Source organism: Amblyomma mixtum, chromosome 5, assembly GCF_055824585.1.
Source record: "Amblyomma mixtum isolate Tamu chromosome 5, ASM5582458v1, whole genome shotgun sequence".
In the NCBI taxonomy this organism is placed as follows: domain Eukaryota; kingdom Metazoa; phylum Arthropoda; class Arachnida; order Ixodida; family Ixodidae; genus Amblyomma; species Amblyomma mixtum.
In genome coordinates this window covers 92,351,014-92,377,465 of record NC_143016.1, presented here as the reverse complement: position 1 = coordinate 92,377,465, position 26,452 = coordinate 92,351,014, and the positions used below count along the sequence as shown (strand labels likewise).

The window sequence follows — 26,452 nt, the reverse complement described above, 5'->3', positions numbered from 1 at the left end:
GTGGTCTCACACAACCCACTGACCAGACAGCGCTAGACCATGTCACGTGACCTGTTGACGACCAGTCACCGAATTTTATGACTAACAACGCTGTGTTTGTCTCTTTCCCGGAGGAAGCTTCTAATGTTATGGCCTTGAAATTAACTTAACTTTACGCTTGACCTTAACCCTAATTGATGCAGATATCTTCTTAGCTGCCCTACCCTCATGACAGCGCCTACTATCAGGCTAAGCAAGACCGCACATCCATCTGAGTCAGGCGTACGCAGGTGGAAGATAAGGCAGGCGCCCACTACAAAGCTACACAATGCACCCAAATGAGTAAGGCTTACCAGAATCACACCAACGCAGATGGCACAGTTTCATTAACCAGCGTTCTATTTTAACATAGCCTAGGCTTGAATCGCATTTCGTGCTACTTTATGCTCAACCCATAACGCTGGAAAGCTGTAAAACGTTTCCTGTGGAGCTCCCGCTTGACTGGTATAGCGCCAAACGAACGCTTCAGTTCACGAGAAAAAGTAAAAACAGTTCCGTAGAAATCTGCCTGGGATCTAAAACAGATCGCGGTATTGCAGATCTGAAGGTGGCATGAACTTGGCAATACCAAACGACGTATTACTTTGAGGTACTTACTTTGAGGTCACGGTCCAGAAACAAGTGTACGATTATTGTGGCTATCCGTTATTTACCGGTCAGCTTTGGGAAATGGTTTATTACGTGCCAGTCTCATAACTTAATAAAGTGGCATGACGCATTTTTTCTATAATCTTGATCGAGGAGAGAGTGGAGCCGAGATCGATGATCGATGCTGCCTGAAATACTCACGCGATAAAAGCGCGGTTCTTCTGGACATATTTAACATTTTAGAAGTCTCGCAGACACGAGACTATATACAGTAAAGAAGAGTTGTCTTGAATGCAGACGAGGAATTGTATCCACAGGGAAAGGAACTTTAGGATAAGCTTGTTTGATGCGATGGGAGTAGTAACAGGACCTTGTCGCTTGAAACAAGTGGACGTGACCGGGACTTTTCATCATAAAATTGTTTCGTTGCACCTTAGCTTCCTTGAGCTTACCCTTATGTGTCCTCTAGCCATTGGAACAGCTCGATCCTGTGGCCATATGATATCGTGACGTTGTCAGCCAGCCGCTCCCCACTCTAAAGGTCTTTTAAAATAGCCACTGGGTCTCTGACATACCTGCCCTATAACAGGTCGAATGGTGAGAATCCTAGAGTGGCCTGGAGAACTTCGTGATGAGCGAATAAGAGTGGAGCCAAATATCGGTCCCAGCTTCTGGGGCTCTCTTGGCACATTCGTTTGACCATATGCTTCAAAATCCAAATAAGCGTTTCACAAGACCGTCGGCCATGGGGTCGTACGTAGTAGTGGGCCACTGCTGGAAGGAAAGCAGTCGATCGACCTCTTTCATCAGAGTGGACCTAGGTGTCCTCCCACGAGTTCGTGAACGAGAAGATTTTGAAGAGGGCCTCGGCGATGCGCCCCATTTCGATACTCGCAGAGCGACCGGGTCCATGTAATGAGTGGCACTGTCAACCATGGTAAGCACGCAGCTGTTGCCTTTTGCCGGTGTCGCAGACAAGGGACAGATGATATCGATGACCTCCGTTTGAAGCGAGTCTCAATAAGTGCATGGTACCGAGTTGAACGCAGCTGACAATGTGTGTAGGGACAGTTCGCTCACAAATGTCGAATGATTTCCCGAGGCACTTAGCAAGGGCCTGCACACCTGGCTAGTAGAACTCTCCAAACCCACGATCTGCCGTTCGTCGGATCTACTAGTGACCGAGAGAATTCCTTCCACTGCCACTTGTAGAACAAACTTCTGAATACTCGCAGGAGCGACCAGCTGCTGAGTTCTTTACGGGGAGGGGGAGGGGATCACTTGTATCTACGGAAAAGAAGGCCTTTGAGCGACGCAAACTTTACCTCTTCGGATCTTAAACACGACCGGGATTGGGAACGCGGAACGGCCGTATACTCCGCCGGCCTTAATGGTCAGTTCCTGAACTCAAGGTAACGGGAAATGAAGAAGTGACTCCTATTTCTGTTTGGTGCTTTGTTCGCTCGCCTGTGCACAAAAACACACGTATTCACATACTTCCACACTGCTTATGATAAAATTTTAGAACTTGGAAACGACAAGCGCTAGGGCGTCGCTTTCTATGCAAATGAACTGCCTCTAGCTCCGCCGCTAACTAGAGCCTGTTCCTCGATTCCCGCCAGCCCTGACGTGTGGCCCTTTTTGCAGCGCACCAAGCTCTCATCACCATAAAGAGCTATTAAAGGGCTCAAGCACAAGTGTTTACAAGTGATTATGGAAGAAGTCTATGACACAAGGTTTAGGAGGTTGTTCTGGCTTGTCTTTACGTGAATCAAACAGTGACAACAGTTCAGTGAAAATTTCTTCTAATCTACCTTTTTGTTAAGCTCATAACGGCTGGTTAAACATAAAACTGATGACTTATGTATACGTCCGGAGAGGCTCCAGGCTCTGGCAGTGGGCGACTTTTATATTTATTGGGCACGCACAATTACGTGATGCAGGAGAGGTTGGTTTATTGGGGTTCAACGTCCCGAAGCCACTCAGGCTAGGAGCGACGCCTTAGTGAAGGGTTACGGAAATTTTGACCACCTTAGGGTCTTTCACGGGCAATGATATCGCACGCTGCACTAGCCTCTAGAATTTCACTTCATCGAATTCGGTCTCCTCGGCCGGGTCGAACCCGCGTCTTTCGGGTCAGCAGCCGAGCGCCGTAACCACTGTGCCCCCCCAGTGGGGCTAACACAGAAAATGGCGGCGCTCTTCGAAAACAGCGCCTGTAGAAGTTTCAGCAGTCGCGCTCTCAAACCTACCACTCGCCAGCAAGATGATGCGACATGTACATACAACACGCTTTCTTTGCAGGTGACATGGGATTACTGGCGCCGCTGCTGAAAGCGACGCTCGCCGCAGCTGTAGTGGTTATTCTGAACACGGACTATGGCGAGGCAAAATGCAGTGGGCTGAAAAGGGACGTAAGGGACAAAGGACGGCCGGGCAATGGCAACAGCAGGAGATGGCATCCCATGACGGACGACGAGGAAAGAGACAGCGACACTGCTCAAACGGAAGACTGGGGTGAGTTTGTTGCTCTGTGTAATAAACTAACTCAAAAGATATTTAAATATATTATTGTGCCTCCTTCATAGTGGTAGAAAAACATGAAAAGTACTTGGGGTTATTAGAAGAAATATCAGTTCTTGGGTTCACCTCTTACGCGTTTATGACGCTGCATATGCTATCGAAAAATATATTTTTAGTTTCGTTTCTCCGAACGCTGTATACCACTCCCAGAAATATGCATGTAAATGTGGACTAACTTACGTAGGTAATAGGATCATGCACTTAACGTATAAAAAATACATCTCTCTCTTGCCTCTTGATCCAGGATACTATTTCAGGTAAAGATCAAACGAGGCCCCAGAAAATACAAAACCACAACAAAAACCAGTTATATAACAAAGAAGACAGGTTTCGGATGGAAGCAACAAAAAGACGTTTCGTCCAAAAACTGTCATTATGAGCACGAACTTCAGCTTATTTCTTCTCATTGTAGCTCTCGTTAACATCAGCTGCTCAGTACAAGTTCGCGGGCATGGCTCTCCATTTAATGGTACAATACCTCTGTCCTATTCATAGAAAGGGAAATTCGTGTATGTTGTGTCAAGTAACTTAATACCGCTGAAGTGAAAGCTGAATCTGCCTTCAGCAGAGATCAGAACCGTTGTCTTTTAGAACACCCTGTGATCGCCCGGCGTCTTGAGCATCGTACGCCATGCTCTCGTGACGACCAACCTTATGGACGGAATCTAGACACGATGCGCTGCTGCGTGTGAGCTGCTTTGCGCAGTCGCCCGCTGTGACCGCTACTTTGTTGCCAGCAAATTGTGAGACAGGGTACTGTGCTGTCTACAAAACACGGGCTCCCAAAGCGAAGACTCGCCTAATATCAAATTTTAACAGCTTTATCATAGGCCATACTTGACTCTGGTTTCATAAGCTTTGTAGGGTTTTTTAAGAATAATCTTTCTGTACCCCTGTAAACTGAACTTTCCGCTGCCTGCGACTGTTGCTTGAAACCTACAAAGAATGGCGAACAGGGACCGTGTTGGAAGGTCTCTGCACGATATCGATACTCCCCCCCCCTCTCCCTATGGTCGATATCAGATCTATGACCTCGTACGGACTGCTGTAAGTGCCGAATTCAGATCAACAGCTCTGAGTGAAGGCCTCCGTATTGGCTTCGTCAGGTGAGTACTTGACATGCAGTACAATTGTGAGTGCTGTCTTTCATTGTTACTCTACTTCGCCAACAGGAGGGGGAGCCGGCGTGCCTTTTGAAACGGAAAGCCAGGGGCAACACCTTCGGGAAGATGAAAGATTACGCCACAGGACCCACTCAAGGGAACCCCCGCCCTTGGTCTGCTTCGTGCGCGGCGAGGGTTTCAAACAATATGGAACTATGAACTTCGTCGTGAACAGTGTGCCCATTGAAAAGTGTACGCACGTCGTGTACTCTTACCTGGAGACGGATAACATCACCGGGAAGTTTATATTCCGCAAGCAGGGTCTCATGAACGACAGAGGTACGTAACTTCCTTCGAACAGCGTGCATTCTGAGGAAGTGTGATGAGGAGGGCAGTGACAGTCAAGTGGAGTTTGTGCTGAAGATGGCGTAGTTGCTTGAGAAACTACCTACTGTGTAAAAATGCTAGCCTTTGCTTTAATTTCGCATAGATGAGGGCGGTTGCTCAACGTGCCGTCATTTTTTTTTTGACACGCACAGTCGGAGTAAAATTGATTGTAAAATGATTGCAATAGTTGAAGTTTGGCTTTTCAGAACAGGTGCACGCAGTACACGTGTCAGTCATTAAGTAGACAGTTTTGTCAATACAACGTGATTTAAGAAAACATGCTTGACGCCATTTGTTGTCAACATGTCTGGGTTAAGAAGGATATTTAGAAGGTTAAAAATCTTGGCTGTAGTAAAGCGGTGATAAGTGTCGTCGCAAAAAAAAAAAAAATGTGCCTAGGGTAACAGGCACGCACCTTCTTGAAGGATTGGCACTTTGAAATACAGACACCCAAATTCTTCCTTCTCAAAAGTGACACAGCCAGAAAACGAATTTTCCTTTCTTCTCAATCACGCATTCTCTGTTCCTATGGTCTGCTAGTCTTCGCGCTTTGTTCGTATATATGTGCGTTGTTCACTTCTTATCATCACCGGTTACTAAAACAAGATGAGTGCTTTGCAAATCTAACTGCTACTTCGAAGGTCGGCGAGTAACGTCCCAGGAAGGGCATAAAAGGAGCGAGAGGGGCGAAAAGTTGGAACTTTTATTTCGTGATCCAGGTGCGGGTCGCTGCTTCAAGTTTCTAGAGAACATAAATTTCACTTTTGAGCTCTACGCACTGCGAAAGACAAAATGCTTGCATGAGGCGCTCTGGGCAGTGCGATTGTGTTTTATCACCGTGCATCTTAACAAGAATGGTTTAAAGCGTGTTTTACGGCAGAAACTTTGGCGGGTAGTTAAGTCAGGCGTTTCAGCTTAACGCGCTTACTGGTGGCACTCGAGCAAAGCCTCCACGCTTTCTCTGTGGAGACTCTCCCAAAGTTTTCAAGTGACCACTCGCGTTTCCTTTTTTTTTTTGTTTTGGTTACGAGACGAGAAGCCATTATGCTAGCGAACCTGAAAAACAGAACTGCCTAATTGCGGCTTCGACTGAGGCAATGCTGTGACTAGCACCATTAACGGAAAAAGCTCACATTTATGTCGCAAAAAATGTTGATGCAAATGCTGTGACGACGTGTTCTCTCCTACTCAGCTTGATTAAGACTACGCAGTAGTGCACACTATGCAGTGTGAACTACGTAGTGCACTACGTAGTAGTGTTAGTCAACTCTGCCCTTCTTACCTACACGACATCATACAAATATCTCTGTCTGCACTTGAGATCACTGCTATCTTAGGTAACGCATATAAAACCAACTGCTCCGAAGCCTCGCACACCAAAGGCTGCTTGCGCATTATCTAAGCGACTCGTCCCCAGACATAAAGTGGCATATCTAACGTTCACCAAACCGAAGCTTGATTACGCGTGATATATTAGGAATTCATCGCCAGAACTAACGTTGAGGTTATCCATATCTTCGTTACACAATTAGTCACCTAAACTCATTGAAAAACAATCCAGCGTCACTTAACTGCAATGAAAGTTTGCACAAGTGTCCCTCGCAACGCGCCGCCACATATATCGTTTGTGCCTTATTGACAAGTTTTATTACCTTGCGCCGTCTAGATACGCACTACGGACAACACCTATAAGAAGATCTTGCCGTTTATTTGAGAGCCAGTCAACACGCATTCCTATTCGCAATCTAGCGATGAATTGCTAATTCTTCCCTCACGCTATGTATTCTTATGAATTCCCAGCCTGAAAATATTGTTACATGCATAGATAGAACAAAATACACGATAGGCTAAAAAACTAGATTAGCTAACTCGTCATCATCCTTGAACCAATTGCAGCTCTTCCCTTTGTACTATTTGGTATGCTTTCCTTTACGGCTTCTTTGCTGTTATTTCTTTTAGATATATTCCATTAGTTTGCGGTTACTTTTTCTTCTGACCTTTTTCCCGTCACATGTTGTTGTTTTCTTTTTCTAGCGTGTTCAAAGAACATTAAACATGTTAATTTGACTCCTCCTATGAAAAGCCTACAGGCTCTTAAGGAAGGAATAAACGAAAGGAAATAAAAACGGTTCCTTAATTTCTTTTTGTCCAGCATGCACCCTCACCCCACGCGGCGGTGCTGGTAGGACTGTCCCGACTCGAGCGTGTAGCTTACCTAACTTTCAGTGCGGACTGTAACGTTTCCCGTTAGAATTTTCTGTCCGAACTTCTGTGCGCTTTCCCAGGGTAGCCAACCAAAACTGCACCTGATAACCTGCCTGCTTTCTCATTTAATCTTCGCCCTTCATTTAGTATATCGAGCCACGGCTTGTGGTCGACTTTCATTGATTTAATGACATGAACTATGCAGACATAAGTAGTTGCAATGAGCAAACGAAGGTCATTTTTTTTCGTACCGTCTTTCACTTGACAGTTGTACTCAAGAAGATGGCCTTGCTCAAGAAAACTAATCCAAAACTCAAGGTCCTCTTCAGCTACGGTGGCGGCGCGCACATGAATAGCCTACTGAACCGTCTGCGCACTCAGGAAGATGCCGATAATTTAGTCCAGACGATTGATTCACTGATCAGGTCAAATGACCTGGATGGCGTCAACTTCCACCTGGAGGGGCCTGGTCCCTCTGTTTGTAGCAAGAAAGGGGCCTACAGAGTTCTCAACTTCTTCAAGGTGACCAGCGTTTCTATTAAGATTGCACGTTGGTTTTTCTATTTAAGCTACAGGCTTCTGCTAAAACTTTCTCTGAGATATGAAGTCCAACACCTTCCTTAAAAATAAGCCTTGATTTTTTAAAGGCAGAATAAAGTTTTTGAAAGGGCTATTGACGAAAATATTTTTCTACTGGCCTACTGATCTTTCAGGTTTTGTACAGCGATAGAAACGATACTGCATAAAAAGTGCGATTTGAGCAAAGTGCCGCATAAAATAACGTATCTGAAAAAACAAACAAGAGAGCATCTTGAGCAGCTGAAGGCGATTCTTGCGCGTTATATTTCTAGGAAATATTTCAAGTGACATCGGTTCTGCTGTCGTGTCGCAAATGAAGATGCCGTCTACGAAGCGAAAACAAAAAAAGATTGATTTCTTCAAAAAATACTACTTTAAAAATATTTTGGCTACTCATAAAAAAAAAAACATAATTACAGAAGTTACGAGAGTCGAGGGCAAATAAACGCATACTCGACTTAGATTGTTTTGTTTAGTTGTAACTGGCAGCGTCCACTTATGAAAATTTAGTTCCAGTTAAGACGGCTAAGGCCGACTTTGGCGGAAGAAGGAGCCATGTTCTGTACACTTATGGTTCGGGGATATGGTCGGTGGGCGTACTGGCCGTTGAACGTTGAGCCTTCATGGCTGCTGACGTCATCAGGATGACCCAGTCATCAAGAGCTCCAGCGTGCGTGGGGCCGCCGGTTTGCTGACCACGACTGGAGTTTCCCCACCGCTGCCACACTACATTGAGAGATGTATAAATATTAAAGAAGCATACTTGAGTGAAATAACCAAATTTTCACGTATAAAATAGCGCAAAAATGAAAGAAGCGCCCTTTAGTCAAAGAACTAAAGAATGAAAGAGCTTATTCTGGCATCGCAGCACCTGGGATCGCAGGCCATCGCTTAAACGCCGTGCCACCGCTCCAGGAGTGGTATGAGGACTCCCAGGGATCTATGAATGTTAAATAGAGAATGACCAATTCCGCATATATGGGCGTCACCCCCCCTTAAGCTATCGCGTCGTACCCTTAAGGCGCAGCTTAAGTATCACTTACAAATTCTTTGTCCTAAGTAGAGAAGTTATTTTCCGACTTTCAGGTTGGATCGAAACAGAAACAAATAAACAGTTGCTCGGATAAAATCCTGGAGCTTCCCTTCCCTCCTCCGTCAGTGCACTCGCCTAAGATTCGAAGCACTAGAACTCACCTACATGCTGCTTTCATAGGTTACAGGGAAGTGCTTGTGTTCGTGTGATCCCTAAATCGGGAAATAAGTGGCCCATAACTTTCAGTAAGTAGCTTTGAGTTTGACTTCACCGATCACGGAAAGAAGTCGATAACAAGCTGTAACACGGCTGTCGATTAACTATTGAAGCGGAATATAGGCTAATTATCACGTCACTGTGTTTAGATATTTCATGAAATACTTTTTCACGCACACGCGTCTAGGCCACAGTCTCCCTCCGTGACAAAACGGCGTCTCAAGGTTTTTCTCACTGAAAATAATCGACCTAGTGCTCAAAAACTCAGTAAGTTGAAGGTTCGTTCCTTTTGCTGGCCTTACAACTATACACTACAAGTAAACACTTTTCTCACCTAGGGCAAGAATCTACGCCCTTCATAACGTGTCTGAGAGGGCGCTGCCGTGTGATATGGAAGCGTATCTGGCCGACGCATATGTAACACGTCTTTGCGTACGATGAGGAATCACTCTTGGATTTTCTCGTTCTTCTTGCGTTCGCTCTGCAGAAGCTCCGCTTAAACGAGATCTACAGCGACATTCTGCTGACAGTCCAGATGCCCGCCTGCCAGGACCCCAAATGCGACTGGATACCGAAGCGGGAACTGGCCAGGTAAGGGCAGTTCATACCACTGACACTCTGCACTGCTTGGATGTCAGTGCCGACGTCAACTAATTTCTTCTTGAATTGAGAATTCTGTTCGCACATCAAGGGGAACTGTGCTTAAGAAGTGAGAAGTACGACCAGAAAGCCTGGTCGTTGACAAAGACGATTCGCCGAGGCTTGAAGTTGGTATAGGTGCATAGGGAAACTGCCTCGAGAAGACTACAGCATCCGTGCTCTTTCCAGCGCCGCAAATTATTTTGCATCGCCTAGCTTTAAGTTTAAAGACTACAAAGGATGCAGGGTCTGCGCAGCGTGCATGCAGTCACTTGGCTCTCCGGTCACTCGGTGAATTGCTTAGCAAGCACCACTACACCGTACGCACACACCACTTCGAAGAATATATTATACTACTTTCGAAGTCATGTTGATGTTTACTGCAAGTTAATGTTAATACATCGCATGAATATTTATTTTAAAATAGGAAGCATGAATCGTGCGCCTTTGTGTCTTGGCCATGTTTTCTCGTCGTTTACTTGTGTGCGGGGAGGGAGAAGTTTGGACTGTTATTGCCTTCGGTTCGGAGAAGTGTTCATGGAGAGGCTTAACGAAAATGGTTTGTTCTGGCCTGATTACGTGTTGCACCCGTTTTGTTTTTCTCGATGCAGATACGTTGACTACATTTTTCTGATGACGTTCGACTACAATCTGGACGATCTCTCGAAGACGAAGCTCACCAGTGGGATAAGATCCAGGGATCAAAAATGCTGCGCACCTTCAGACACCGTAAGCTGTTGGCTCGACAATGCTATGCATGGGCAATGTTACAAAGGAATTTGACCTCTCTTTTAAGAAAATAACAACAGTTATGGTCAAATGTTTAGGGGAATCCCGCAAGGTGTAGTAAATTTGTAATAAGGGAGTAATTACTCATTGGCATTCACCCAAGCGCAGCCATGCGGCTACAAAGAAAAGCTATACAGCTTTCTCAGAAACTTCGCAGTTAAAGAAAAATTCGTGCTGGTCCGGGGTTCGAACCCGGAACCACAGCTTAAGCTTGCCGTCCCGGCTAGCTCAGTTGGTAGAGCGACTGCTCCGGTGTAGCGGTGGTCCCGGTTTCGAACCTCGGACCAGGACAAATTTTTCTTTAACTACGATGTTTCTGAGAAAGCTTTCCTTTGTAGCCGTATGGCTGCGCTTGGGTGGATGCCAATGAGTAATTACTCCCTTATTATAACAATAGTTATGCGTGTAATGGACCTTGAAAGAATTAAGCAAAAGATTAAGCCTTGGATTTGAGAATAATCTGATGCCTTATGTCCAATGGCTTCATTCAATTCTTGCTGCTTAAAGGGAGACGAGCAGTGGTTATCGTTAAAGTCTAGGATACTTGAAGGAATGACCATTTTACGAAGCAAGCTAAAATTTGGAATAACATACAAATTATATAAAAGCAGTAGCAAAAAGAGTACGTAAGAAGAAAATAAAGGGCGGCAAGAAGTGAAGATTTGAATCAGTGGGTGAATTTAAGACTAGAAGTGGGGAGAGCAGGGGGCGAATATGTGATAATCAGGATGTAATTTTGGCTCCCTGTTGTGGGATTATTGTGCGGGACCTCTCGAACTCAAGGCTTTACTAGGGACTCTGTCATTTGGTTGGTTGCTTTCCCGCCTCAAGATAATGCATGGAGCGCTGTGCCCCTTCCTTGGAAGATCAGTATACCAGGGATCGCACAGAAGCTTGCGTCTAGTTATGCGAAAACTTTTTGTTGCACACAGAGTTCAGAGAGTGCTGTGGATCAAATAGGTACCACGAATCGGACATAAGCGGGTTTGTTAAAACGCGCTTCTAACTGAATGTAAAGTAACGTTGACTTTCAGTGTTGGCTTTATTTTTCTCAGCCCATCAAGATCGCAGCGCTTCTGAATTCTCACTTTATTTTGCTTTTATGGTTGCATGTTAAGCTATCGTAGTTTTGATCAGTTTGTTAACAAGAAACCGAATTGCCCCCGCGGTACTTACGAGGCATTTCACTCCGATCCGATCGGCTCATGCAGGCATCGTGCCTACAACGGTGGATCTTCGCCGGCATCCCCAAGTCCAGGCTTGTTCCCGGAATCGCCACTTATGGCCGCAGCTTCACGCTTGACAACGCGGCTAACAACGGCATTGGCTCCAAGCTCAAGAGAGATCATCCGTTGGGTTACGGTGCCAATTTCACTGGAACGGACGGCTACATGAACTACGTCGAGGTGGGCTCCACATTTCATTTTGTAACTGTAAAATGAAGGTGTTACTCCAAGCTATGTCGCCCCCCCCCCCCCCCCCACCCCCAAAAAAGAAAAAAATCAGCACATATATAGCACTCGAGGATTCCAAGTTTAAAGGGGTATGCGATGCAAAAATCAAATACAACTCTGCAAAGCCTGTGTGTCAGGATTGATTTCTATTCACAAGTTCTGACACTTGTAGAGTTAAAAATATTACAGCCAGGAGACTAATAAGGGAGTAATTACTTATTGACATACACCCGAGCGCAGCCATAGGGCTGCAAAAGAAAACTATACAGCTTTCTCAGAAACATCGTAGCTAAAGAAAAATTCGTCCTGGTCCGAGGTTTGAACCCAGGACCACCGCTTCACCGGAGCAGTCACTCTACAGTTCCCAATTCGAGTTATTGATCAGTCCGCTCTCGCCCTACCATAAGATTGCCGTCCTGGTTAGCTCAATTGGTAGAGCGACTGCTTCGGTGAAGCGGTGGTTCCTGGTATGAACCCCGGACCTGGAAGAATTTTTTTTTAACTACGAAGTTTCTGAGAAAGCTGTCTAGTTTTCCTTTGTAGCCGTATGGCTGCGCTCGGGTGGATGTCAATGAGTAATTACTCCCTTATTACAAATCTACTCCACCTTAGGGGATTCCCCTAAATATTTGACCAGCCAGAAGACTATGAAAAGATAATGCACAAAATTAGCCGATGGTTACGCTTCTCGGCAATGCGATTTTCGAGAGCAGCCGCTCAGGTACTCGAGCCGTAGGCTACAGCATACGTACGGAAGACGCAGTGCCGAACGGAGGCGGCTATGGGTTTCGACTTGGAGAGCGCAGAGATTGAGCCACACATTGGGTGAACGTGCAGCGTGTTTACAGCGCGTGCTACTTTGGCGCCATCATTGGCAAACGACGCGTACCTTGCCGATGACGTCATCGGCGAGCAGATGAAGGCGCGCTCTGGTCTGGTGCCGGAAGTCGGCGCCGCGCGACCTCTTTCCACACTACTGCGCTGCTGCTGTACTTTCCTCTTCCCCTTTCCTCCTCGCGGTCTCTTCGCAATCGTTGTCTTTCATTTGCTTCTGCTCTCCGTGCTCGGTTACGGCAACGAAGGCACGCTGCTCAACCCGGAACGGGCGCCTAAGAGCTGCGTTCTGAAAATAAAAATAAACGCTGAGGAGATAAATGGAGTGATTCCCGTCCTTCGTTATGATGTGAATTCTGAAATCTAATAACTTAGACATTCTATTCCTGACGAGGAATGTTTGCTGGAGCGTAAAATCGAACATATTGAAAAGTACGTCTTCTCCCTGCTGCTAGCAGAGGTTGCAACATGTCTTTAATTGTTTCTCCAGACATGCCGCCGGTTCAACTACTTCCATTGGAAACGGCAATGGGTGAAAGAAGCGGGGATGTCATACATTACTTACAAGGACCAGTGGATCAGCTACGACGACAAGGAAAGTGCTGATGCGAAAGTACGTCTGGCTGCTCCTCACCGCCTTCTTCCTACTTTCCCTTGAACCAGAAATCGGAGAGGAAAGCGTTGCAGCCCACGGAGGCAGTAGCTTCTCACCAAAAGCAGGGGCCGTATTGTTTAACAGTTCATTTTGTTTTCATTTCATCTGGTCCCGTGCCATTGGCTGCCGCTCTCACTAACGTAGGTCGTGGGGTGACGTCACACTTGTATTTGCAGAAGCGCGCCCACGATGCCACTTGCATAAACGCTCGGCACGGCCATGCTGCGCTGGCGGGCCGACGAATAACAGTCCAAGAAGACGCCTCTGGCTCGCCTGACGAGCTTGATCGGAGCTTTTTCTGTATGGGCATAGAAGCTGAGCGGTGTTGCTTCGACGAGTTGGCGGATAACACTCCTATGACTCAGCCGGTTTGGATGCGGCGGCATTAGGGTGAATAGCGACAGCACCATCACCACACCGGTCGCGGTTGTGATCGGTAGCTTGCGCCCCCCAATTCTGTTGCTTTTGCTCCAATTCAAGTCGCGACCATGTAAAATTAAAGTAAAATGAACCGTTAGAAAGCGCGGTCACAGGTCACATTTTTCCCGCTACCGCTATCGAGTCGTGGCCAGCGCATGAGGTAGTCGCTTTAGTAAAAATGTCAGGGATAGATCATTGAGGGCTTTCCATTCCTCGGGTTCTTAAGCTGATATATGTTGACATAGAAATGAGGCTTTGCGTCCGATTCATCGCTTTGTTCGTTCGTGTTCGCGCGCAATATGTATTTTTGGTATTGAATAGGGACTAAGCTGTCGTCCCTCCGGCTACGATCAGTGAGCATGTAATGACGCTGGACATTTATGAATCGGCCAAAAAACGAAACCGGGCTAGTATATTTGTGATCCCAGGCACTGAATATAAGGCTTTCTTATAATACATGCTCTCTTATTTTTTCTAAGTAATGATGTGTTTTCGAGATAGGATACACATAGCAGCTTTCTTGACTCTCACGGTAATTATTGATATCTGCCTTTCGCAGTCGTCCCTATCTCAACGTTTAGGAATACACATTTACGCATTGTGTATGCCGATGCTTAGGGCAGCAAGAATGTTGTGCCGCATCCGGTTTGCTTAGATTCAGGAACGTGGCCGTATTCGGTTTGTTTAGATTCAGGAACACTGCCACGGGAACTCTTAGAGCACTAGGGAGCTTGGCACAGCGTAATTGTGTGCCATGCGCCCTTCCGTGGGGGCGCTAACTGGTTCGGGTTATGGTTTATGGGGGTTTAACGTCCCAAATCATCTCAGGCTATGAGGGACGCCGTACTGAAGGGCTCCGTATAATTTCGACCACCTGGGGTTCGTTAACGTGCACTGACATCGCACAGCACACGGGCCTCTAGAATTTCGCCTCCATCGAAATTCGACCGCCGCAGCCGGGATAGAACCCGTGTCTTTTTGGCCAGCAGCCGAGCGCCATAGCAATTGAACCACAGCGGCGACCGTGGGGGCGCTAACAGCGCACATGCATCGAGCGCATGTACTGTTCTTTCAAGCGCTGGTAAAGGGAGTAATACGGTTGCAGTCAGTTGCGGTCAGTGACCGTTGCATTTGTGGCAAGTACAAAGTTCTAACGTTCCCTAGAACGTTGTACTAGAACTGCTCTTGAAACGGGTTGGACGAGCCAACTGAACGCTGAGAATAAAATCCAGTGGCATGACCAATTGGAGGTTTTGCAGTTTCACGATATCACACGATTATTTCTTGCACTGCATTCCTTGTACGGATTTTGCGCCCTTTGTATTCCAGTATCTAAGGACTAGCAATGGAAGCTGATGGAATGTTGCGAATGCCGGCTACTTTGTACGGCCTGCCGGTTATCCAATAAACTTTAATGAGGTCCCTAATGTTGCTTCTACACATGGGCTGCATTAGCAAGAGTTGTTGAAATGTTTTTAATCAAACGGTCTATGAAGGAAGGCGCACATTAATTTTAAAGGCATGTCTAATCTGAGCACAGAAGCTGGACCGAAAAAGTAGTCCTTACCTAAAGAGTCGGCGCTGAGGTCATCATATACCTTATCCTTCTAAGGTCTATAAAAGCGCGTACGTTTCAAACAATGTTTTATTATCGTGGCAAACCTTTCGTCGATCGGGCATTGTTTAAACTGAAAGATATGTAGCTCTCTTACTAGTGAAACTTTTCATCCACATGGGCTTTATTTTACTTTGGTTGTTTAGATAAACTTAGCCATTATAGCAGCATACTGTAGTTTCCCTCTGCTCCACCGATTCCACTGCAGGTCAGGTGGTTCCGTTCGGAACGATTGGCCGGTGTCTTCATTTGGTCTGTGGATCAGGATGACTACTCGGGCGACTGCGTTGGCGACATCTTTCCCATGGTGGACACAGCTTGGAAGGCGCTCCAGGGCTACCATCCGTACAGCGACAGCACTCATACTGGCGAGGAAATTCATCCATCAACAACAGAGGTGGGGAAGCGAGCTTCGAAGCGAAATTCTTGAGCTGGAAATGCGCACCCGGCGCCAAGAGTTTATTGGGCGTGTTAATTGTTGAGAAATACTATTTATGTGTAGCATTTGCGGAAAACACGAAAATTGCGGCAGGTTTGCCGTGTTCCAGCACTAACGCACACTTTAGTGCATGCTAGTGGGCACTAGCGCGCATTAATATATAATGGCGAAGCACTGGTTTTCCTCTTTTGGTGACTCGTGTTTCCATACCTGGTGCACACAAAGTGAATCTTAATATACCGTTTTGCTATGGACAACCCGGAACAGTTGTAAAAAAAAAGTGCAGCGGCGTAATTTAGATTTAAGAGTTCTGATCGATATTTCGGAGATTTCCTTAAGTCTTGAGTGTCAATTGATTAATAATACAGCTTAGTTTTTTTTGGTTGTCCGACCACAGGTCGCTTTCGAATTGATAGCAGTTCGCTCCGTACCTGGCTTCGGCGTAATTTTTTTTAGAACGCGGGAAAGTTCGTCGTTAACCTCCTCCTTTCGCCGAAGGTACAAATATAGTGTAACAAGCTACCCATGTGGGCTAGTTGGAGGTACATCAGACATAACTTCACCAGCGAAAGAACGAGACACCAGGAGAAGAAGAACACAGGACAACGCTGGGCTAACAACTGAAGTTTAATCGAGAAACGGCCAACCTAGGTCACCAGAAGACGCATGCGTATAAGACACACTGAGAAAAACAAACAAAAACATAAGTGGCAGATCACCGAGGAGTGGATACACGCTCCAACACTGGCAAACAACAAAATACGGATAATAGGCCTATCAATCTGGTGGTAGTGGTTTATTTAAAAAAATAAAAAGTGAAGCAAAAGAGTGTTGCCGGCCGCGGCAATTGCTATCTAATATCTTAAGCACCCGAGCTGCAGCCGGCGGAAACGAAAGGGAAAGGATAGTGAGGAGAAGTGTAGAGGGGAGCGACAGCAAGAAAGGACAGGGGAGAGCTTTGTACACTATTTACAAAATACAAAAGTAATCAAGTTCGCGCCGCTCGCTCGCTAATGTCCAAGCATTGTCCGAAAATAAGTGCGCGCGAGCGGCCACTGCGCACAATCACTTACACAAGAAGTAAACTGTATGTACATAGCCGCGCGCACGTAGAGTCCTGTCTCGGACTAATCGCGCGCGCGGCACACTGCACTAGCGGCCGGGGTGGGGCGCCCGGCCGCGTATACCGTCCGAGGTAGCACCCACGGAGCGTTCGTGTCACGCGTGCACTACCTGGCGTAGAGCAAGCGGGGAGTCAAGTCCGCCTGCTCGATGAACGCACAGAGGCTCACCATTGTTCTGTCACGGGTGCGCGCACTGCCGCGCGGCCACAGGAGCGCTTCGAGACTGTCCGGGATGATTCCCAGCGCCCTGTAGGCCGCGAGCATCTCGCGACGCGGCACTGCAGAAGCGGTACAGCGAAGGAGCATGTGCTCCAATATCTCCACTGCGCCGCAGTCAGCGCACGCGTCGCTCGACGAAAGTCCGTGGCGCACCCGTCTTTCCCCGGGCCACACGCAGCCGACGCGCACTCGGATGATCATCGCCCGCTGGAGGCTCGACAGTGAGCGCGCGCCGACGAGAGAAATGCGCTCTCCTCGCGCGATGCGAGGGTCCGGGTGTTGCTGACGGAGGTGGTCGTAGATCACCGCACGCACGTCTTCCAGGGCGAGCGGTTCGTCGCTGGGAGGAAGCTGATGTGCGGCGGTGGCGAGCTCGTCGGCTTGCTCGTTGCCGCGGATGCCGCAGTGACCGGGCACCCACTGCACGCGAATACTGTATCTGCGCTCCGCGAGGCGCTCAATGCGCTTCTCGTAACGCGCACAGCAACGGGGTGCCACGGCCGGGAGTCTGCAGGCGGCTGAGGGCGGCACGGGAATCACACAGCAGAGCACACCTGGGTGGCGGCGGAGTAAGGGTAAGCACCAGGTCCAAGCCCAGGCGAAGACCCAGTAGCTTCGCCGTGGTCGAAGAGCCCAGGTAAGCCACTCTTTGCTGGCGGTGCAGCTGCAGGGCGGGGATGGTGGCCGCTGCGGCGAGCGAGCAGTTTTCGCTCACCACGGAGCCGTCAGTGAACACCAGCAGATGGTCGCGCAGTTGCTCGTAGACGACGGCTCCGGCTAGCTGCTGCACTGCACATAGTGGTGTGCTGCGTTTTCCCGCGATGCCGACGATCTCTCGCTGTACCTCCGTCATGAGGGGCCAGGGGGAGCAGAGGCCGTAGGGGGGCGTGGCGCGCGTCAGCTGGTCATATTCCTGCAGTGCCGCGCCCATTCTTGAGCGCGGGTAGTGACGAAGGCGCTGCAGGAGTTCCGCGCCGTCTGGTGCGCGGTAAAGGCGGTCAATGTGGTGCAGCGAGCGCTGCGTGGCCTGTAGCTGCAGCGGCCACGCGCCCGCCTCGGCCAGTGTCGTCTCGCATTGCGAGTTTCCGGGTAGACCGAGGCAGGTCCGCAGCGTTTTGCGATGCTGCACCTCCAGTGCCTTCCATGATGGTTTGCGCACCGTGACGAGGGGCAGCGCGTAGAGTATCGCCCCTAAGGCTGCGGCGTTGTAGAGGCGCAGCGCAGCCTGCTGAGAAATCCCCTGGCCCCGGGCGGTGAGCTTGTGCACAGCGGCTGTAGTCCTCTTCATCTGCTGGCAGGCCCTGGTCGCCGCGGGGCGGAAGGAGAGGCGCTGGTCGATTTCCAGGCCGAGGTACCGCACGGAGCTCTTCCACGGCAGCGGCGTCCCAGCCAACGTCAGTGGCGCCAGGCGGGCGCATCTGCGAGCTGCGCAGGCCATGGCTGCGGTCTTCTCCGCGCAAAGCGCCAGGCCGAGGCCCCGCAACCGGTCGCCGATAGCGTCAAGGGACCCCTGGAGACAGTCTCTCACGCGGGAAGCCTCGCCCGGAGGTCCCAAGCACCACAGAGCGATGTCGTCCGCGTATATGGAGATGTACACGCGGTGCCGGTTGCCTGTGGGCAGACAGCCCGGCACCGCCGACATCGCCACATTGAAGAGGAACGGGGACAACACCGACCCCTGCGGCACGCCTAGATCCACCGGGCGGGGCTGAGAGAGAGCCGCTCCCACGCGCACGCGAATAGTGCGCGCGTTGAGGAACCCCTGCACATAACGCAACAGACGACCGGCCACGCCCGCCTCTTCCAGCCTCGCTAGAATTACCGCACGGTGGACGTTGTCAAACGCACTCGACACGTCGAGCAGCAAGAGCAGTGCTACCTGCCGCGCCGCCACGGCGTGCTCGAGTGCGGAGACAACGTCCGCGATTGAATCTGCCGCGCAGCGCATCCCGCGAAACCCTGTCTGACGCTCGTCGAACAAGTCTGCCTCCGCGGCCCGCGCATGCAGGCGTTGGAGCGCCATATGCTCCATCAGCTTGCATGCCGCCGACGTTAGCGCCACTGGCCGGTATCCGCTGAGCTCCGTGGGTGGGCGGCCTGGCTTCGGTATCGGGCAGACGACCGCTGTGCGCCACTCCTCAGGTAGCACCCCGCGTTCCCACACCAGGTTGAGCTGCCGCAGGAGGACTTGACGTTGTTCCGCGTCCAGGTTGCGCAGCATCTGGTACGTAACCCCGTCTGGCCCGGGCGATGAGCGGCGGGTGCAGTGGTGCAGCGCGTCGTTCAGTTCCGCCGCTGTGAAGAGCGCGTTGCACGGGCCGTCATCCGGGGCGGGGGAAGAGTACCTGGCGTCAAAACTGGGGCCCGATGTCGTCACTGCACTGCTCGCGGGACGCTGTGGCGCAAATCGGTCAGCGAACTGCCCAGCCAGCTGTTGGTTTGTTTGGCCGCTCGAGATGGCGAGAGCGGCCAGGGGCTGAGGGTTCGCCTGAGGTGTAGTGATGCGCCGCAGGGTGGTGAAGAGCCGCCGCGAGCTGCGATCCTTCTCCATCGTGTTGCAGAGAGAAGCCCACTGCCGTCGATAGAGCTTGTTGGAGTGACGCCTTGCCGCTGCGTCCAGCCGATTGTAGACCGTCCAGTCTTCTGGCTTGTCCGTCCGTCGCGCCCTGCGCTCCGCCTTGTCCCTTTTGTCGCGCAGATCGAGCAGCTTATTGTCGGGTGTTGGCTGACCTGCCCGCACCTCTGCGCGACGCGTGGCTGCGAGGGCGCTCCGGACAAGGCTGGTGAAGTAATCGGCGCCGGACGCAGCGGCGGCGTCCACCTCTTGGCGGAAGCGGCCCCAATTCACGATTGCGTACGTACGCATGGGGCGCGCCTCTTTAGCAGTGGGCTCTATGGTGATGGAGAAGTGATCCAAGCCCCAGAGTGATGGTGCACGACGCCAGGTCGCCTCGATGCCGCTGGACGCGAACGCAACGTCGATGCAGGAGCCTGACGATCCACGCCGTCGGAAGGTGGGCTGGCCAGTGTAGAGAGGAGTGAGTCCCAGCTGCGTTGCTGTGTCATGCAGGTCGTCGCCGCGCCGGTCGTTGCGCGCACTGCCCCACGCACAATGATGGGCATTGAAGTCACCAACTATGAGCTGGCGCGGGGCACAACACGACGACACTGCGCGAAAACACAGCGCGTTCCACGCCACAGCTGGGCGCACATAAACACTGGCCACTGATGTGTCAACACCCCCGACGCGCACTGTCACTGCCACGCACTCCTGAACGTCACTCGTCGCCGCCGCCGTGCCGACGAGCGCGTGCTGGACGTCGCGTCGCACATAAATGGAGGCCCGCGATTTTCCGGGCCGATGGGCTGGGTTGCCGCAGGGGATTGATGCACATGACTCCTCCTCACACTTCGTTGGTGAATGGTAACCGATGTAGCCGGGCAGCCGCCTTTGGGGATCCCCATCCCGCAGCCGGACGTAAGCTTCTTGCAGCGCGATCACCTCTGGTTGTTCGGATGTTATGCGTGAGCGGAGTTCAGCGTATCGCGCTGCAAGGGAGCGGACGTTCCATTGCAGGACTGTGGGAATGCGGGGTACTGCCCGGCGACTAGCCATGGTTTTGGCTGTTTAGTGCAGGAGGGCCTGTCGCTTCCTCACAGATGCGGCGACCCTCGGAGCCCTCTGGCAGGAGCACGCTTAATGCTCGCAGCGCGGCCTGCAGGCGCTCGATTAAGGCGTCGCGTGCGTCCAGAGGGGAGCCACCGGAGGTAGTCGGTGCGGGCCTCACTGGTGCGGTGCGGGAACCGGCCTGCTGCTTGGGATGCTGCCCCCGCTGCTTCTGAGGCCGGAGCTGCTGAGAATGCTGCTGCTGCTGCTGCTTGCTGTGGCCCGCAACCTGCGCATAGCTGCGCTTGCTTGGTTGCTGCTGTGCAGCCTGCGGAGCCGTTTCTTCGCGTACAACCGCGCGCACGGCCCGTCGTGAGAGAGGCACCTCTGACGAAGCCAAAATCGTGGCGACATGCCTCTCTCGTTGCCAGTGGGGGCATGAAGGGTCCGTGGCAGGGTGTCGACCGCCGCAGTTTGAGCAGCGCGATTTTCCGCTGGTGCTCCAGTGTCGTGTGGTGCACCGCAGCGGGCACAGCGGGCAGCAGCTCTGCAGGCCTCGGTGGCATGGCCCAGGCTGGAACAGCGGGAACACTGCAGTGGGCGCGGGCGGCAGGGCCGGACAGCGAGGCGCCGCCTGTAAATGAACACATGCGGCGGCGGGATCGGCGCCGCAAATCGGAGAAGCAGCGTGCTTCCCGACAGCGACGCCGACGTCACTGCCACCGCCGACTCCACCGCGGCAAGCAGCTGGTCCGCTGATCGGCGCGCGTCCACGATGAACACGAGCCCACTGGACTGGTTGCGAGGAGCTGGCTCCCTGGCGCACACGGCCAGGCCACGGATGACAGTCGTGGCCAGAAGCGAGCCGAAGGTAGCTGCGCAGCCGGTGTCCACCGCCACGACGTTCCGCCGCGTGTTAACGCGAACCGCCAGCACGCCAGGGTGCGGGCCCAGCTCCTCAGCAATATCCCAGCCCAGTTCCCTGCTTATGGCCACGCCGCGTTCCGCTGGCCGGAACAGGACTGTCCAGTGGAGCTCCTCATGGACCGCCACAGAAGCAGCAGCTCTCTGCAGGGCAGCCTTACGCCTTCGCTGTGCTCGGGTTGAAGCCTGGCGCCAGGGGATCAGGCTGGCGGTCTCCAGTGAGCATGATGATGCTAGGGGGGCGTGGCGTTCGTTGCTGTCAGGCACGCTGGCAGCGTGCGCCGCGCTCCGTCTGAGAGCCGCAGCAGCGGCCTCTGGGTCACGTGCTGGGTTTGCTGGCTTCTGCGCCGCGTCAGCCGATGTCGTCACCGGCAGCTGGTCCCTCAGGGTGGGGGCTTGCGTTCCGGCGAGAGCAGGGGGAAAGCAGCCAGCACTGGCAGACACGCCATTGTCGGCTGTCACCTCCCTGGCTCTTTGTCCTGTGGTCGCTCCCTCTGGACGCGTAGGGGGAGGTGAGGCAGGTGCAGTTAGCTGCAGCGCTTCGCGCTTAGCAGCAGATTCCTCGCCCCCGCTGCCTTTGTTCCCCTCCCCCTCATCAGAGTGGGTGGAACGGCGCCGCTTGCGATGGGTGCTTTGATCCATGGCGTCGTCCCCCTCTGGCTCTTCTAAAGCTGCTTCCACCGCTGCTGGAATGTAGCCGCCGCCGAGTGGTGGCTGCAGGACCGGGCTGGCAATGGCGGCTCCCACGTGTTGGTCCGCGCGCGCCGCCATCGCAAGCAGCACGTGGCGGAAGGGCCAAGGTGCGTAGCGTTGCCTTCGCCGTCTCCGGAGTCAGGGCAGCGCGCTGTGTTGCGCGTTGCACGCACTCTATCCACCTCTCTAGCAGCGGAGATGAATCGATAGACCGGTCGCGGCGTGCGCTCTGCGAACGAGGTCCGTCCGGCACAGTCCTAGGCTTGCGCATTCCGCGGCCGCGGGCCTCCTGGTGGGGCTCCATGGCCGGGGGGCCACGGGAGGTGGTTATCCTAGGTCCAGGTCCGTTGCCTGCGGGTCGTACGTGCAGGCGATGCGGGCCCAACCCGGTTGCTGCACGGCCTAGCTAGGCCCGGCCGAAGTCGAAGGAGCGTCAAAAAACACGTCCGACTCGGTCAAAGGTCAGAACCCCTATCAATCTTGCACGCGCACACTTCTGCTTAGGAAATTAACTTCCTTGCTAGTGAGATGCAAGGACGGTGCACTGACGCATGTGTCACTGCCTTGCAGCCTAATACGAAAGGCCTCAAGAATTTCCCTCTCCTCCCTGTTTTTCCCTTTTCCGATAACTGAAATGTTGTTGGAACCTGGAAAACATTTTTTACAACTCCTGCAGTGACGTGGGAGAGTATTGTTGTGTTTCTACCCCCCCCCCCCCCCCCCTAACTATCTTTGTGTGTTCCCGTCACACCTGTATCCACATAGGCCATTCCCAGAGGCAGTGTGTGGTTCTGCGAAGGTGGTCTTTCTTCATGCACGCGCTCCCATGCCACCTCCTGACAGGTGGAACCGAACACGAGGGACGCATTCGACTCCTGGATTCCTCGTACCACCACTTGTGCCTAACTGCCACGACGTGTTTTCCGGAGTCCCCCCCTTAAACGGCACCCGTTGCAGCAGTATTGACCCTGCGACTTTGTGTGTGCATCTGCCAGGGTGACACGACTCAATGCCTGCTGCCACCTGCGGAGACGAGCGTCTGCCATTCAACCGCACCTCGCTCTTTTGTCAACAGCGGGGTGACGACGCTGCAGGTGTTCGCCTTTGGGGCATTTCCTCGAAACAAGATATGGAATCCACCTGGCCTGACGGGCCACTTCCGAGTATCTAGGGGCCTCAGCCGAGGAAGACGACGAAGCGGTGAACGACCTTGGAGCACCCGGACGAAGTCCCTACGATTGGTTGGAAAAGGCGGGAAAATCTCGGGAGGGTCTATTTAAAGCGCTCGACACGTTCATCGAGCAGCCATTCCCGGAGCGACTCCCTGAGCGATTCCCACAACGTTTCCCTGAGACTTCTCAGTTTTTACCTTGTTTGTCATTTTTGTAAATAATCATGTAAATATGTGAATACAGTTTTTCCTTCACTTCCCCTACTCCCCGTCTCCGGCCCACGTTCCTTCCTCCTTCGGCACTGCGGCGGTGCTCCTGGACCCGATGCCTGGTGGAACACGCTACTAGCCCGGCAAAACATATCAGTATTTTGATCTGACGAATTTTTCAGGGAATTATTATGTTCGCGGGCCCGGTCATGCTAACAAGTTCGGTCATGCTAATAAGCATGCTAACAAGTTCGTTGGCTGTTCGACTCGGGTCGTTTACAAGATACCCCTGTCATGTGGTAGGGTGTACACGGGCGAAACTGGCAGATGCGTTAATGACCGGGCCCGCGAACATAATAATTCCCTGAAAAATTCGTCAGATCAAAATACTCTCCCACGTCACTGCAGGAGTTGTAAAAAATGTGTTCCAGGTTTCAACAACATTTCAGTTATCGGAAAGGAAAAAACAGAGAGGAGAGGGAAATCCTTGAGGCCTTTCATATTAGGCTGCAAGGCAGTGACACATGCGTTAGTGCACCGTCCTTGCATCTCACTAGCAAGGAAGTTAATTTCCTAAGCAGAAGTGTGCGCGTGCAAGATTGATAGGCCTATTATCCGTATTTTGTTGTTTCCCAGTGTTGGAGCGTGTATGCACTCCTCAGTGATCTGCACTTATGTTTTTGTTTGTTTTGCTCAGTGTGTCTGATACGCATGCGTCTTCTGGTGACCTAGGTTGGCCGCTTCTCGATTAAACTTCAGTTGTTAGTCCAGCGTTGTCCTGTGTTCTTCTTCTCCTGGTGACTCGTTCTTTCGCTGGTGAAATTATGTCTGATGTACAAAGATAGCCTTTGCATCTGAACTGAACATAGACGCTGCATGTTTCTAGTCGGGTGAATAATTAGTCATCTTTAGTGCCTACGCCCCCCCCCCCTCCCCCCATCACGGCTACTTTAATAGCGCAGATTTATTTTCACTTCTGTGACCACGATTTGAAAATGCTTGAAAAATGGCAACCTTTACAAAACTGCGCATGATTCTTCAGAAAATGGCCACAATATTGAGGGCTACGAGTTCGCTTAAAGACTAGCAGTCCTGCACCTTGCGTTGATGTCAGAATCAAAAGAGTATTCTTTAAACTACCCTGTAATAGATCAGTAAAAATTCTTGGACTTTCATGTAACGATTGCGCTCGCAATTGCTTGCAAATCTGCATGAGTTCAAGGTTTGTAGGGGCACTTTTAGCAGTACAAAATTCATTGAACGAAGGGAAAAATGTCCAAAGATTTGTAGCTTCCCTTTCATGATATTGGAAAGTGGTCTTGATCTCTGATTTCGGGAGTGGTTTGACTGTGTACAATCAATGCATTACGGCGACAGGACTACGAACGATTTTGTGGAACAAACACCACTGCTATGATAGCGTGTCGCTACTGAACATTATAGCACTCGCATGCCTTCAAAAGATAATGCCGGAAAGGTGGCGTTGAGTCATAAGACATACAATGTACATATCTGACAAACCTCGAAGGAGACCTTTCAAGACGACGCGATCTTTGGTCGTATGGTTCAAGTGGGTAAATGGGTGTGCGCGATCGGAAAGGCGGGCAATCGATAGAGGTAAAACTTCGCTGTCGTTTCTTCTTTAAAAGAGAAAGAGAAAAATTCGGGGATTCATTCTGTATTCGCATTAATTGGCGTACCGATGCGATAACCTATGGTCTGTTAGAGTAACAGTGGATTCCATGCTAACAAAAGCGTAGCAAGAAAAGGAAAGCAAGCGAGGATAAATGGACAACAATGAGACCTTCTTCAGCTAATGGAAGTAATAGAGCTGATGATGGTGTTTAGGATGGTTATAATAACTCGGGGTAGCTAGCTTTCAGCTTTCTCCACAACGACACCGCATTTCTGAACATTGCCCTCTCTTATCGAGTGTCTCTTTGCTTTTTCTCTGTTCTTACCACCCGACATGTATATTCTTTTTTCTGCGCTAGAAGTCGCCATTTGCCTCATTTTGAAAATTACACCCGGGCTCTTTCAGCGTCAACGAAACCACCGAGGTACACAAGGGTGAGGAAGAGGCTCCTGCTTACCCTTCTGACTTATTGCGTTTCGCACTTGACATAAAAGGGCCGCTACAAGGCTCGAAAGCAGACCCCATTGTCAGGGGACTTGGCCTGCCATGCAAATCTCTCTCGTTACAGACTTCAGCTAGTACGAGTGAAGGCGGGACAACTGAGGAAACAAGCAGCGAAGAAGATACTGAGCACAACGCAGGAGCGCCCGTCGTGTGCTTCATACGTGGCGAGGGCTTCCAGCGACGGGGTGCAAGCAGGTTCAGCATGAGGTACCTGCCAGTGGACAAGTGCACGCACTTCGTCTACTCCTACCTGGAGACGCACAACAGGACTGGGCGGTTCTTGTTCCGCAAGAGGGGCTCGAAGGGAGAAAAAAGTACGTTAAGCTTATGCCGTCCATTCCCGCCTGTGGCAAGAGTTATCTGAAAGGAAATTTTAGCCTAAACGTATTTAAATGAAAAACTCGGCTATGGTTCAAATCGACTGAGGCTGGTTATTTGGGGCGAAAGGTCGGTTGAACATGTGTAATTTACACGCTCACAAAAAAATTAATCACGAACGCCTCAGTACATTACTCGAAGATACGTTTCTAAGACATCTGTGCATTCAGGAGACGTACGCCATCTGCTGGACCATCGCCGTACATTGTGTACTGCGGTGTCAGTGGGTGCCGCATGATGGCGCTACGACTGCACGCCATGCACAAAGGAAATTCACCAGAAACGGACTTCTTTACTCGCTTAATTGGGATATCTGTAATTCACATGCTCATAATTAAATTATTCATGCTAGCATCAGTACGTATCTAGAAGATACGTTTCTTAGACACCTGTACATTTACCAGATTC

At 50.8% G+C, this 26,452-nt stretch overlaps 1 protein-coding gene across 1 annotated transcript in view; it reads left to right on the top strand.

Annotated features, from left to right (window-relative positions):
• The first annotated feature begins 1,542 nt into the window (after nt 1-1,542).
• The window catches only part of LOC149343042 (putative chitinase 10), a 44,128-nt gene continuing 19,218 nt past the window's right edge, over nt 1,543-26,452 (top strand). The window contains exons 1-12 of the mRNA XM_089546882.1: nt 1,543-1,564; nt 2,932-3,144; nt 4,383-4,652; nt 7,174-7,427; nt 9,221-9,324; nt 9,984-10,101; nt 11,373-11,567; nt 12,940-13,062; nt 15,348-15,484; nt 16,089-16,113; nt 19,209-19,269; nt 25,807-25,980. Coding sequence (XP_089403008.1) covers nt 1,543-1,564; nt 2,932-3,144; nt 4,383-4,652; nt 7,174-7,427; nt 9,221-9,324; nt 9,984-10,101; nt 11,373-11,567; nt 12,940-13,062; nt 15,348-15,484; nt 16,089-16,113; nt 19,209-19,269; nt 25,807-25,980 — 1,696 coding nt within the window. The remainder of the gene's footprint in view (nt 1,565-2,931; nt 3,145-4,382; nt 4,653-7,173; nt 7,428-9,220; nt 9,325-9,983; nt 10,102-11,372; nt 11,568-12,939; nt 13,063-15,347; nt 15,485-16,088; nt 16,114-19,208; nt 19,270-25,806; nt 25,981-26,452) is intronic.